The sequence below is a fragment of the Schistocerca gregaria genome, chromosome 4 (assembly GCF_023897955.1).
Source record: "Schistocerca gregaria isolate iqSchGreg1 chromosome 4, iqSchGreg1.2, whole genome shotgun sequence".
Taxonomy (NCBI): Eukaryota; Metazoa; Arthropoda; class Insecta; order Orthoptera; family Acrididae; genus Schistocerca; species Schistocerca gregaria.
The window spans coordinates 677,466,351-677,480,837 of record NC_064923.1 but is presented as its reverse complement, the minus strand read 5'-3'; the positions used below and the strand labels follow the sequence as shown (position 1 = coordinate 677,480,837).

Below are 14,487 nucleotides of genomic sequence, written 5' to 3'. Positions count from 1 at the left end.
GATGACCTCAGATGTTATGTCCCATCGTGCGTAGAGCCATTTGAACCTTAAAATTGGATGACAGCAAAGAAGTTCGCGTTAGTTAATGTTGTAGAGTTCCGGTTCACAAGTTCATAGAAGACCAACGCTTGTGATTTGGTACGAGTGTGGTCTATAGATTTCCATCACTCAAGACATGGCTAATGTGTATTAAAAACACCAACGCAGTTGGACATGGCCTGTGCCGTGAACCATACAAACTACAAGAAGTTCGATACAACAGTAGTGTACCGAATAAACCATAGACTAAACTGAAATTTATGTTGAAAAGCAATTGACATCGTCTTGAGCTATATTGGTTGTAGCAGGGTGTGTCTGCTACTGGAGTATTAAAACATTCAGGTGACAAAGCAGTTCTTTTGAATCTGTAATTTACGGCAAACTGAAGCGTTCTTATTTATGACAATTTTCTAATACAATTCAACATCATATCTTAAAATTGCACAAACTCAAAGAATTTTTGCTCTAGAACTTTGGCCAGGACTACGACGTATCGTAAGGCTCTATCTATGGCGATAAATGACTTGCAATTTAACTTCACCTACTTCGTGACCATTAATCCTGATGTTAAGTTTCTCACTGTTCTCATTTATGCTACTTCTCATTACTTTCGTCTTTCTTCTATTTGGTATTAATCTACACTCCTGGAAATGGAAAAAAGAACACATTGACACCGGTGTGTAAGACCCACCATACTTGCTCCGGACACTGCGAGAGGGCTGCACAAGCAATGATCACACGCACGGCACAGCGGACACACCAGGAACCGCGGTGGGGGTCGTCGAATGGCGCTAGCTGCGCAGCATTTGTGCACCGCCGCCGTTAGTGTCAGCCAGTTTGCCGTGGCATACAGAGCTCCATCGCAGTCTTTAACACTGGTAGCATACCGCGACAGCGTGGACGTGAACCGTATGTGCAGTTGACGCACTTTGAGCGAGGGCGTATAGTGGGCATGCGGGAGGCCGGGTGGACGTACCGCCGAATTGCTCAACACGTGGGGCGTGAGGTCTCCACAGTACATCGATGTTGTCGCCAGTGGTCGGCGGAAGGTACACGTGCCCGTCGACCTGGGACCGGACCGCAGCGACGCACAGATGCACGCCAAGACCGTAGGATCCTACGCAGTGCCGTAGGGGACCGCACCGCCACTTGCCAGCAAATTAGGGACACTGTTACTCCTGGGGTATCGGCGAGGACCATTCGCAACCGTCTCCATGAAGCTGGGCTACGGTCCCGCACACCGTTAGGCCGTCTTCCGCTCACGCCCCAACATCGTACAGCCCGCCTCCAGTGGTGTCGCGACAGGCGTGGATGGAGGGACGAATGGAGACGTGTCGTCTTCCGCGATGAGAGTCGCTTCTGCCTTGGTGCCAATGATGGTCATATGCGTGTTTGGCGCCGTGCAGGTGAGCGCCACAATCAGGACTGCATACGACCGAGGCACACAGGGCCAACACCCGGCCGGCATCATGGTGTGGGGAGCGATCTCCTACACTGGCCGTACACTTCTGGTGATCGTCGAGGGGACACTGAATAGTGCACGGTACATCCAAAACCGTCATCGAACCCATCGTTCTACCATTCCTAGACCGGCAAGGGAACTTGCTGTTCCAACAGGACAATGCACGTCCGCATGTATCCCGTGCCACCCAACGTGCTCTAGAAGGTGTAAGTCAACTACCCTGGCCAGCAAGATCTCCGGATCTGTCCCCCATTGAGCATGTTTGGGACTGGATGAAGCGTCGTCTCACGCGGTCTGCACGTCCAGCACGAACGCCGGTCCAACTGAGGCGCCAGGTGGAAATTGCATGGCAAGCCGTTCCACAGGACTACATCCAGCATCTCTACGATCGTCTCGATGGGAGAATAGCAGCCTGCATTGCTGCGAAAGGTGGATATACACTGTACTAGTGCCGGCATTGTGAATGCTCTGTTGCCTGTGTCTATGTGCGTGTGGTTCTGTTCCATGTGATCATGTGATGTATCTGACTCCAGGAATGTGTCAATAAAGTTTCCCCTTTCTGGGACAATGAATTCACGGTGTTCTTATTTCAATTTCCAGGAGTGTATATTTTGTACTCATTAGACTGCTCATTCCATTCAGCAGATCCTGTAATTCTTTTTCACTTGCACTGAGAATAGTAGTATCATCGGTTGATACGAAATGTTCGTTAGCTTGAGACCATATGTACATAATTTGCACTTGTCATTGTTTGCCTCCTCACCAGCACAGAGTTACCTGGTTTCAGGATGGTTCAGCAGCTGAGTAAGCTGGTGGGTCCCATACTACTGGGAGAGTTACTCGCTGACATGATCACCGTCAGCGCCAGCGCCTTCATCACCACAGCCCTGGTGAGTACCATCTACCAACTACTGTCACTTAACAGTAGGAGATACGACGAGCACAGCACAGAGAGTAGAAGCGCTTGCCATGTTGGAATTGTCGCACTGTACGCGAACCTCGGCCAAGGTAGACTACACAGATACACCAGGAAATGGAAGAAAGTCTAAAAGTCGTAATGTCGAATTGAATCGCGACATATACGTAATTTGGTAAGATTTTTGTATTTGTGATTATCACGAAGTCTTAAAGGAACGAAAACCAGTCCAAAGTCGTTAAAAAATGTGGAAGCCACAATTATGCCCATTAACAGTTAAATTGTTATAAAGGCCGATTATTTAAATTTTGAGTAATCAGACTTATTAGACAGTGTGGTCCAAAAGTCCGGAACCACCCTGATAAAATTCATATGGAGTAGCAAACAAGGAACCAGAGTCCCTACACACGAGGAACGGGAAGGGGAAACTTTATAGGGTATGCCACCAACAGGGCGGCTATCTTGAAAGCCACCATCTTGGATGCAACTCCAAAATTTCAGATGGGAATGTGGCCATGTGACATATCAAACAGATAGAGAATTTCACCAGAAAAACAATGCCGTAGTTATTTTAAATATAGCTCCATTCATTCTCTGGTTATAGCCAGTTACATGTGGCAGCGGTGGGACACTCAGCAGCATGTGTGTTATGTCCCGAAGAGACATTACTTACTATACTTTAATTCTCTTCGTCCGTTTATTCATTGATAATGGTCAAATTTTCTTTGCAACATCTAATATGGTATACTGCAACTTCAATGTTGCATTCGTTTTTGTTTATTCAATAATCTCGAATAAGTTGTGTAGCATGCACTCTTAAGATAGTCTATTGAGTCAGAAATCACAGGTAGATAAAATCGTATATGTAGTCTTCCTGTGTGTGGAACGGTGTGCACGTGTTTAAAAGATGTTTGGAATAGGTTGTGACAGGTAACATTTACGATGAAAGTGGGAATCATATATCAGGAGCCTCGGTTTTGATGCAGTAATCCTTTAGCTGGCGGAACGATAGAATGAGTCTTTTCATCCTACATTTATAACAGCTTCTGGCTTTATCATTCATATCTTACTTTCAGTTTTTTGTAGAAACAATTGTTTGTTTCAAATGTCATGTATAATGAAACAAGAAGATATAAACAGATGTACTTCAGGAAGATTGTATAGCCCACAGAATTAAAAAAAATTAACGAGGCGCTATAATGGTTTTTTTGTGATTTGTATCCCTTCAGACAAGTTTATCTATTCATTTCTATTGCATGCTGGTAGGATGGATATAAATAAATAATTTTGCATTAGTTCTTCCTGCATTAAACAACACGTATGTTACAATAGTATTTTACAAGATATAATGGTTTGATACAGTCATAAGAAATGTTTTAGATTTCTGACAAGACTGTATAGTCAGTTTCCCTACCTATGTTGCAATGTGTTCCTATTTGTAATAGGTTTAGATACATTAATTTTTAGCTAGTACGATGATAGGGTGGTTACAATATGTTATGTAGTGTAAATCCAGATACGACTGTCGTCCGTCAGGAAGGATATTTGATGAGGAGCTTAAAAATTCTTTATTCTACCTTCCAGCAGATGGCATTACTAAGTTCTTCATCCAACTGACTCATATCATTGTATAAAACAACATTTAGCTTTCACTGCTGAGTCAGTGTTAGTCTGTTTGCATGAGAAAACTTGGTTTGCTAAAAATGGATTATATGCCTGATCTAGCTGTGGGTAAGTATAACTTCTCTCTGCACCTATTCATTAGAGAAGTAAATTTTCGCATATTCTTATATTAAAATAGTCAAGGGCAAAGGGATATTAGTATTCCCGATGTAAAGTCAGTGACTGTCTGCTCATGCGCATCCTTCTAAAAGGACGTTAGCTTTATGCATATAAAAATCAGATACTATGTTTTCTGCCATTTCTCTTTCGCTGTAAGATAAGTGCACATGTACTTATACCACATTTTAACAACAAAAGCATACTATACAGATGTAAGTTACTAAGAAAAAAACTTAATCATTAGTGTCATGCAATATTTTGTGTAATGTAATTTCTTGTACAGACATCTTTTATTAACCTGACACGTTCCACATCATTACGAAGTGTCGTATTCATGATCTATGGAACAAGTATTAATCTAATCTAATCTAATCTAATCTAAAATATATATAATACGATCTTAATCACATTTATCATCATTCAGGGTATATGAATTTTCATTGTTTGTTGTGTCGGAATTGAGAACAAAAATTTATATTCCTGTTGAGATTAGAGGCCACACAGAGGCATACCGACAATCCTTCTTTCCACGAACAATACGAGACTGGAACAGAAGGGAGAACCGATAGAGGTACTCAAGGTACCCTCTGCCACATACAAGGTGGCTTGAGGAGTATGGATGTAGATGTAGAATACCCATATACATTCCAATTTCAAACATTTGATTTACAAGCTACATTTTTTGAACAGGATTACTCTTATTTCATTATAATAAAATAAAATGAAGTTATGACAAATAAAGAACTGTGAAAAGCAAAGGGAGGGAACTGGAAAATTAATCCAGAGGGACACTTGACTTCAGCTGTGACTGTTCAGCCAATATGACATTCTGTTAATGCATGTACATCCTGCTGAAGTCCTTGAAAGGAGAAGATATTATTAAAAAAATTATGCAAATAAAAATTTATATGTGTTATGCACACGCAAATTTTCTTATAATTTATTATATTCATTAAAATGCAAGCAAGCAATAATTCAGCCTTATCATGGGAAATTATTAATCTGAATCTTTCGTTGGACCCAGAGATACACTTTTTGTTACAAATCGTTTATCCATAGAGAACATCTTCGGAATGATTTCTACAATTTTTGAAGTCGTTTTTGTGTCAGAAGCACATATTTCACTTCAGTCTGACCCTGTGCTTACCTCGATTAACTTAGTACCGTAAGTGTGAGTCGCATGGTTTCCTTCAGTCTATGATTGTTATGTAGTTGCTTTTAGCTTTGGAACAGATACAAAATGTCATAAAAAACGTCGTCTGGCTAAGGCCTCCCGTGGGGTAGACAGTTCGCCGGGTGCAGGTCTTTCGAGTTGACGCCACTTCGGCGACCTGCGCGTCGATGGGGATGAAATGATGATGATGATTGGGACAATACAACACCCAGTCTCTGAGCGGAGAAAATCTCGGACTCAGTCGGGAATGGAACCCGGGCTCTTAGGATAGACAACCTGTCGCCCTGACCACTCAGCTACCGGGGGCGGACACAAAATGTCATGATCTGACAATTGTCGTTATCCATGCACGGATTATGTGACGAATGTTTTATAGATATTTGGTGATTGCTTTTGTATGTGATCACTGTGTCTAATTACGATCTTTTCTATTCGGTTTAGGCGCGTGAAGGTGGTCAGTTTCCTGACAGAAAATGGTTGTAACAGAAATACAGGTCTAGTGCAAATCGTCACATTTCGAAAACAAATTACCTGGCGAACAGTGGACCAAATGATAAGTCAGTTTTGGTTAGCACTACAGTATCCCACAATTAGCGCCCAGATGCTTGCCTAATCAAAGGCATCTTAAGATGCAGCATCTCCGAAATTTAGGAGGTGTACTATACCAAAACCGACATTCTGCCCAAATGAAAGATACGTTCCTACCCAGAAACATCGCGGAACAGACACTGGAAACTGTAGCATACTTCTTCAAGATGCTCTTAAACAAGACAATCATCTTGCGTTGTGTGGGTGACCTAGATCTGCAAGATCATGATCCTTGGCGCAAGTTGTTTATACAGTCATGAAGATTTTCCACCTTCAACAGCACCAGGTACTAGAGGGCAAACAGATGTCGTCAATCCGTGCGGGACAGCGTCCAGCCTACTGTCTGCAATATAGTTATTTTCACGTTACATTACAGTTTCAACACTAACAACGGCACATATCCCAAATTGGAACTCGCTACGACACCCTACCCCTATCAAATTTCAACGAATAAACTGGTTTAAATTTCTAAAATATGTAATGTTCGGCCCTGTCCATGAATGTCAGAGTTGTCTGGTGCGAGGCAATTACACAGACACTTCCGAGGACCATAATCCTCCCCACCTGATTCCTAACCCACTTTGTAGTGTTTTGCAATTTGTGTTATTGCGCATGTTTTCCTTTGCCATGAATCTGTATTAATTTGGGAAAGGGTTAGAAAATGATGGCCTATGCCTCAAGCAACTGGAAACACGAAACATCCTGCATTTTTACTGGAATGTTTTTCCTAACAAAAGACACAGTGGTAGGAATGAGTTATCCAAACACTTATCATGCTGAGCTGTGGAGATTTGCAACCGAATCCTGCAAGAGTTTCTACATTAGTGTCTTATACAACGTTGGATGTTGTAAGCTTTCCCTCAGCAATTCTAATTAAAATTACCATGTTTCTATAAACTTTTTGGTATCGGACTTTTAAAGAAGATGGCTTACAACAGACCACAACTGAAATAAAAAATAAACTCTTAGACCATTTCCGTGACGTGTCTGAAACTATGGGCCATGCAATATTAATCATAAACGTTGATAAGGGTTTCTTCAATAACAGACAATGTCCATCTATTTAATTTATTTAACGTTCAACAGTAGAACACACCTTGCTACATCACACTCATTCATGTTGATTCTTTTTCTTTCCGCTGTCGGTCTGTTTCTCGCCTTTGCAGCCTGCATAAGAGAACCACTGGGTGCAGTCTTCCTCCTGCTCAGGAACTGTTGTAATCCCTAAGGCTTGCACTTTCTCTAAACCATTTAGTACTACATTCTTCACCACTGTGTTTATATTGCATGGCCTTTCCGTAGAATTCTGTTTTTACGCAAGATACCTGAGTTATTCTTCTTAATGATATGGTGTCAGTAATCGTAATCACTCTTGCTGTTAACTCCATCTTGATCTTGGCGGTCTCAGTCTCACTGCTCTCGCTAACTATCGTTACTCTTTCTGCTCGTTGCCTCGTTTCGTGTAGAGACTAAGTCTGCTTTGAGCTGGTTATAACTTCGACGCAACTAGTCACAGCTGACTCTATTCACATAATACTTAATTCGCGTTCGCGACTCATTTCTGCACTTCTTCGTATTTCTGATTCGTTCATTCCATTTGGTGATGAATTCTGCTTGCTGTGTCTTTACTTGTCTCGTTTCGGACGCATTTTTTCTCTACCTTGTGCTTGAACGTCTTTCATTTCAACTACATTTTCCTCTGCTTTTTCTCCGACCATTTCATCTGCGTTTTTGTCCATCTTTTTCTGTATCTCAGTTATATTTTCCTTTATCTCTTCCTTCATATACTTCAAGCTTAATGTCTTCCAGCCATTGCGTGCTTAGAGTTTCCCTCCATCTTTCCCATTACTATTGCTAAAAGCGTCTGTATTTCTAATCTCCCTTGCTCAACTGTACTTGTTCGTGTGGGTTCCCACCTTATCTCATTTCCTTCATTTTCTAAGCATGATTGAAATGGCCAAAAAATTGGGTTGGTACTGCCTTTCTCCTATCTCGTCTATTAAGAGACTAAATGTAAATAAGTTATACAGAACTGCAACCAGTCACTTTTTTTAAATAATTATGTTTTATTGGACGCACCGGTTTTCGAACCTTTTCAGGTTCATCTTCAGATGGTTTCAGGAAGTTACATCATTATTGCTTGCATAGTGCTGGGTGCTGGCTTTATGACAAAACGATGGAACAAACTTTAATGTATCACCGTGACTATAGCTCATCTGTCGATATGTATGTAAATTTAGTTTTTTTTAATTACTGCGTCAGTATAGGCAGCTTTTTTCAGTTAGTGTTCATCTGTCTGCCCCCATTTTGGTGTCCAGTTGTTATAATTTAATTCACAGTAGAACATGAAACACCAAAAGGCATTAACTATCTTGATCCAATGATCTCAAATAAAATTCAGAAGCATAAATTTCAACTTTTCAGGAAGCCAAGAACCACCAATGTTACCATACACAAATCCTCTTGCCATCCAGACCAACATAAAAAAGCATTCTTCAGAACAATGGTTAATCGCATGCTTAAAATCCCAATGGGCACAAGTGAAAGACAAAACGAAACAGAAATTATTAAATCCAGTGCCTCCAGCAATGGCTACAACCATGTAATAATAGATAAACCAACACACAGCAAAATTAAATCAACCAACTGCTGAACAACCACCCACAAACAAAAAGACCGCATTTACAAGCCTGCCTCTCCTAGCGGAAGGCACCAAAGGCACCAAATCGCCAACGTTTTCAAGACATACAACATAAAAATAAGTTTCTTCACCAACAACAAAATACAAAATTAAATCATACACAGCACCAAAACCACTACACAACATATCAAAATTCAGGTGTGTACATGCTCATTGCAACTCATATCGAAACTTCTACACTGGACAAACTGGTAGAAGCTTCACAACAAGAGTTAAAGAACACATGGATGCACTCCGTCTTAACAACCTGAACAAGTCCAGCTTTGTCTCACATCTTTCCCAACACAGTCATTCTAAAAACAACATAGAACAGAATCTCCAAATACTCCATTTTGCCAAAAAAGGCAAAATACTTGACCTTCTTGAAGAAATCAAAATATTATCTACACACGTACAGCACCTGACTACCTACTCAATGACAAATTGAACTGAGAGACAAATTTTTCCTTCAGAACTTTGAAGATCTACTAAATAAAAACAAGTAACCCCTCACCGGAGCCCCATTCCCCCCCCCCCCCCCCCCCCCCCCCCAACGAGCTTCCTCCTCCCTCTCCTTACATCCTAACTACACTGGTGTCAGCGTAATATTCTACCACAGAATATAACCTGTCCTATATTGCTAAATGTGAAAAGCCCTCTACTGCTAACGTAAATCAGTACCTTTATACATGTTATTTCTAGCTGGAACAAACAGAAGCTGCCTTTACCAATATTCCAGATCACTTTAACGTAAGAATAAAAAAAAGTCAACAGTTAAAGAACTTTTGTTCATGGTTTTTTAAACATAAACTGTACAGCCATACAAACAGCTTTAGTCCATTACAATCACTATAATTTTATACTCATAATTTTATCTAAAATAAACAGATCCTACTCTTGCCAATACCCTAGATCATGTTAACACAACAACAGAAATAAGTCAACAGTTCATCTGAAGATTTGTAATTAATTTAAATATAAAGGTCCTAATCATACAGACAGCTGCACCTCACTGCAGATACAATAACTCTGTATCATTAATTCCTGGGTATTAATGTTAATGCCAATCATGATTAGAAAAAGTAAAATAAAACTGCTATAAGCTGCCTTTAATATACGTAATATACAAAAAGGAATAAGATATGAGATTACCTGGAGTTTGTTCTTGTAGCAATTGATTTATTTATTTTATTTGGTCCTTTCATGTCATCGCCAGTCTGATTAAAATATTTGCTCTAATATCGAGTTTAATACAGGTAAAGAACAAAAAATTACATCTCTGTGCAAAGTAGGCCTATGCCACATCTTTCTGTCAATATCTGTTTTACAAGCAACAATTGTAAAGCGCATGCTGGATGCTGAAAAAGTCTCGCTGTCAGAATGTAAATTAATATAGTCTGAGTGGAGGTGTATGTAGTGATATAACAACTGGACAGCAAAATGGAGGTAGACAGGTGGACACTAATTGAAAAAAGCCTCCTATACTGTCGCAGTAAGTAAAAAACTAAATTTACATCAATATCGACAGATCAGCTATAGTCATGGCGATATATTACAGTGTGTTCCATCTTTTTGTCATAGAGCCAGCACCCAGCATCGTGCAAGCAATAATGATGGAACTTCCTGAAACCATCTGAAGGTGAGCCTGAAAAGGTTCTAAAACCGGTTCATGGAATAAAATACAATTATTCAAAGAAAGTGGTTGGTTGCAGTTCTGTATAACACATTTACATTCAATATACAGTCCCGGTTCTAAAATATTCGTAATGGATAACCATAATATTAAATAAGAGTCTGTTGCACTTGTTGCTGAAATTTCCTAAATCTGCATCTGTCTTTTTGATTTCTGCTTCCAGCTTGTACAACTCTAAATCCTGTTAGCTACTACTATCGGCCTGTCCTTCCATGACTTTTACTACTGTAGCCTTCTTGCACTAATTTTCATTTTCCTACGTATCATTAGTTTATTTAAAACGCTCGTGAAAAATAAGCTTCAACTTCTACTTGACAATTCGTGCAGCAGCAATATGTCCTACCATGTCCTTACACCTTTTGCGACAGTTAAATATTTTTCTGCTTGAGAACATAGCTCGCTACACTGTCATCAGTGGTGTGTCACGAATCCGATATCTTGTACTTCTGTAATCCTTCTACTTTCCTGCGAGTATCCGATACATTTCTTTTCCGTGATTGTCGAACACAAAGATTCTGTCGCAGCACGGTACACCGCATGTAAGGTCTCTCTTAGCAATTTAAATGAAGTTAACGTGATCCTAAGGTTTGGCTATAATACCTACAAGGGAGTGGTTTACAACAGAATCCGAAAAAAAGGCTACCTATCTGTGACATGTCTGTAACTACGGGCCACACATTGTTAATTATGAATGACTGTAAAAGCTTTTGCAGTAAAAGATTACGTCCATCTACTTTGTTTATCGAACTTTCAACAACAGAGCACGCTTAGCTAGGTCCCATTCATTCATGTCGATGCGATTTGCAAATTCAAATACATTCACTTTTGAAGCCTACTGTCCGTTGACGTTACCTCTTTACAAATCTGGTAATAAGTCTATTACTAAATTCTTTCCACTTTAATTTCACCGATTCACATCCGCCGGCTTCTTCACTCCTGCGCGCTTGCTACAGACTAGCATTTTCGGAGCAAACGACAAAGCCCTGTCCCCTGGAACAGCAAAGATTCTGATAGCCAAAGTTCACCTGCTAGTGTCTCCTGATAGCTAGCTCGCTGGTAAGTATCGATCACAGTACCCTTACAATGCTGAAACGACATTTCGGAGACAAGGACAGAAAGAAATTGCGTAATTACCAGCACACAGGTTCAACAGCAGAATAAGGGAATAACTTCCTAGTAGAATGCTTTGAAGAAAATGTTCATATCACAATAAAACTTTTAGCCTCAAAGAAGATTTAGGGCTCCAGAAGAAATCAAGAGCTCAAAAAAAATCTGTTACCAACAAGACAGTAGGTTGCTAAGAATGAGTTTTGCTCGCAACTAGATTCCCTATTTTTTATGGAGACGCAATTATTAACTGATTCTTCGTTTTTAATATTATCCCTCTTACAAAAAAAGCTTTGATTTTGTTATACGAGGAAAGAAGATACTTTGTTATGAAGAACAGTATAGCGGTTAAAGGTGGCCTTTTACAGGCGCAACCATTATTTTAGCAATTAAATGGGTCAGGGACATTTCTGCTGTAGAACTTTTATTTTTGTTGCTAATAGAGAAAAGATTTACATTATATTAAAAAAGGGAGAAGAGGTGACATAGGTCCCTAAAGTCTGCCAGTGCGGTGGCGATCGACTTGGCCATAGAGATCTAGTTCGTAGACGTAATTTTATTCGTCAGTTATTGGTAGGCAAGGGAAGGAGTAGTCGTGGCGTTAGCTGCCCGCTGCACCAGTGTCCCAGATTAAATTTTTCGTAGTGTCTGGAGGAATGTGAGCATGTGACATTGTTGATAGTGATTCGTCCGTCAGACGTGGACGGTTGCACCATTGGTGATATGTGATTGGAGCTGGCCATGTGTCGGCGCCAGAGTTATAATTTCCTTTTTCATTAGCAGTGATACAAGCATTACACTGCCCTGTGGAAACTTTCCTCACTATCCCCTACATATTGATCAATTTCGCTTAAGACTCCTTGCAGACAAGCCCTCAAAGAGGTGTAACCTAGAATGGTTTGTACCTGGAGCGTGAATACCACGAATAAATAACGATTTCATCTACAATAAATAAACTGAATCTATTGACTGACATCTAGTAGCTGTAAGGAGTAAAATAACGAAGAATTGTTTTGCAGAAGTCGAATTCGGGGCTGCTGCTAAAGTACGGTTGGTATGTGTTCGTGGTAGCCGAGCAGATGTTCCTGGTCTGCTGGTGCGGTGACGAGGTCCTGGCAGAGGTATGTGGCATGGCGCAATGGATTTTTTTTAAATTTTTTATTTCTATTTAATTATGATTTCTTCAGAGAACTTGAAATATACATCAGCTCTCGCGATGGGTACACTCTTCTAATTACAACACCCTTTTTTGGGCTAACGCCTACAATCACAAACGGCATTTGCTTTCAAATTTTTATATACATTAAAGTTTTCCTTAAACTGATCAATGTATTGAGTTGCTGTATTTTAGTCTTTTCCAGGAATATTATCTGTCAGGCTTATCATGTGTAGTTATTAGTAACAAAAAGACTGGAGGAAATCGCAGCCAGAAATAAGCTGTTGTACAGAGAATGAAATCAACGTAACAGTTTGTTTGGTTGCTTGTAGAACATCCAGAGGATGAAACATTACTTCGGTATTCCATGAAAATAGTAGTTTCAACATTACAAACCTAATACAACCCTCCAGACTTCGCTGTATTCCAGTGAAGTATGAATCTGTAGCTGAACTATGAAAGATTGGTTCTCAAGAAATGACGTGCTGTTACAGAAACATAGAATTACATTAATTCACAATGTTACACATGCTATATGAAATCAAGAAAACATATCAGCTGTATTAGTGCATACGTTTATTTACTTCTCAAAATATGTCAGCATTGAAGTCATAGAAATGAATTAATTTTCACCCAGAATAGACATATGAACATGCAGCAACAACTGCTGCCAACACTTCAGGTTGTAAACTCGCAACGAAATGGGTATGTCGGCTATCTTCCTATAGAGTAGGTGGGAGCCCGACTTCGACGATCATGCACCTGACTGTGGCGTCATGATACGAAGTATTGTGCAAAAAATTAATGAAAATACTCCCGCTGCTTTCAGTAGTGTCACTACATTTTCACATCACTTGACATACTAAATACTTTCTTTCATCTCATCATAAAGTTTTTGAATCTCTTCCTCTGCGGACCTATATATAAACATATTTGCTTCTACTACTGTAGTCGGTCGTCGATTTGCATTTTTCTTGTCTGTAATGAAGCGTTCACTTTACTGTTCATAGTAGTTTACCCAGATTTATATTTTCGTCTTCATTACTGGATATATTCTTTCTCACCCCTATCAGACCTTGTATTGACAACCGCGTACTCACCTGGCCAGAGTATTGTTCTTCAAGCACTGCACTCCTACTAAATCCTTTTTCTTCCAACTTGTTGTGGTATGTCGAGTATCGTGTTGGAAATTTCAGCAAGACAACAAAGTCAATTACTTATTATTAATGTAACATGAGGTACTATTTAATGACTGCTTTTCCCGGCTAATGATCGTTGTTTTGTTAACGAAATCTCCACATGATAACGTGTAGCAATGTTGTCTGTCAAGCTGTGTAAATGGCACTAAGTTCATTCATATAAATAAATGTATATGTAATCAGCAAACAAACTAAATGTATGATACGTAATCTGAACTAAACAAGAGTAATGATTTTTAGTAATTTTCAGTGCTGTTGCACAATAGTCTACTAGTTGCAGATCGTCTATCGAATTTAACGCTGCTGTTATTCGAGGTGGCAACACTTCTCTTTAAGCAAAATGAACAGTTTTGTTACACAATACTACACGCACACTACACTAATGTATTTTTCCTGTCAATATTTCATAAAAGTTGTTAGGAAATACAGGGATTCATACATCAGCATATAGTAATTAGATCCACGTAAGATGCTGCTTGCATTGATATAAGTTCATTATATTTAAAGATTATTCACAGTCTAACTGGAATGTATTACCTCTGAGTTGATTTTGGGCCTCTGATACACAATTATTATCGCAATAATGACCAACAACACTTATGTCTGTTTAAAAATTCAATTTAAAACTGCCACTGCAACATTTCACTAAGATGGCGGCTAACATAAGACAATCACTTACCGATTCTCCTTC

The 14,487-nt window shown here is 39.7% G+C and overlaps 1 protein-coding gene across 1 annotated transcript in view; it reads left to right on the top strand.

Moving 5' to 3' along the window:
• LOC126268062 (odorant receptor Or2-like) overlaps window positions 1-14,487 on the top strand; it is a 57,541-nt gene that overhangs the window by 37,191 nt on the left and 5,863 nt on the right. Inside the window, exons 5-6 of the mRNA XM_049973497.1 lie at window positions 2,289-2,391; window positions 12,461-12,562. Of these exons, the coding sequence (XP_049829454.1) occupies window positions 2,289-2,391; window positions 12,461-12,562 (205 nt within the window). The remainder of the gene's footprint in view (window positions 1-2,288; window positions 2,392-12,460; window positions 12,563-14,487) is intronic.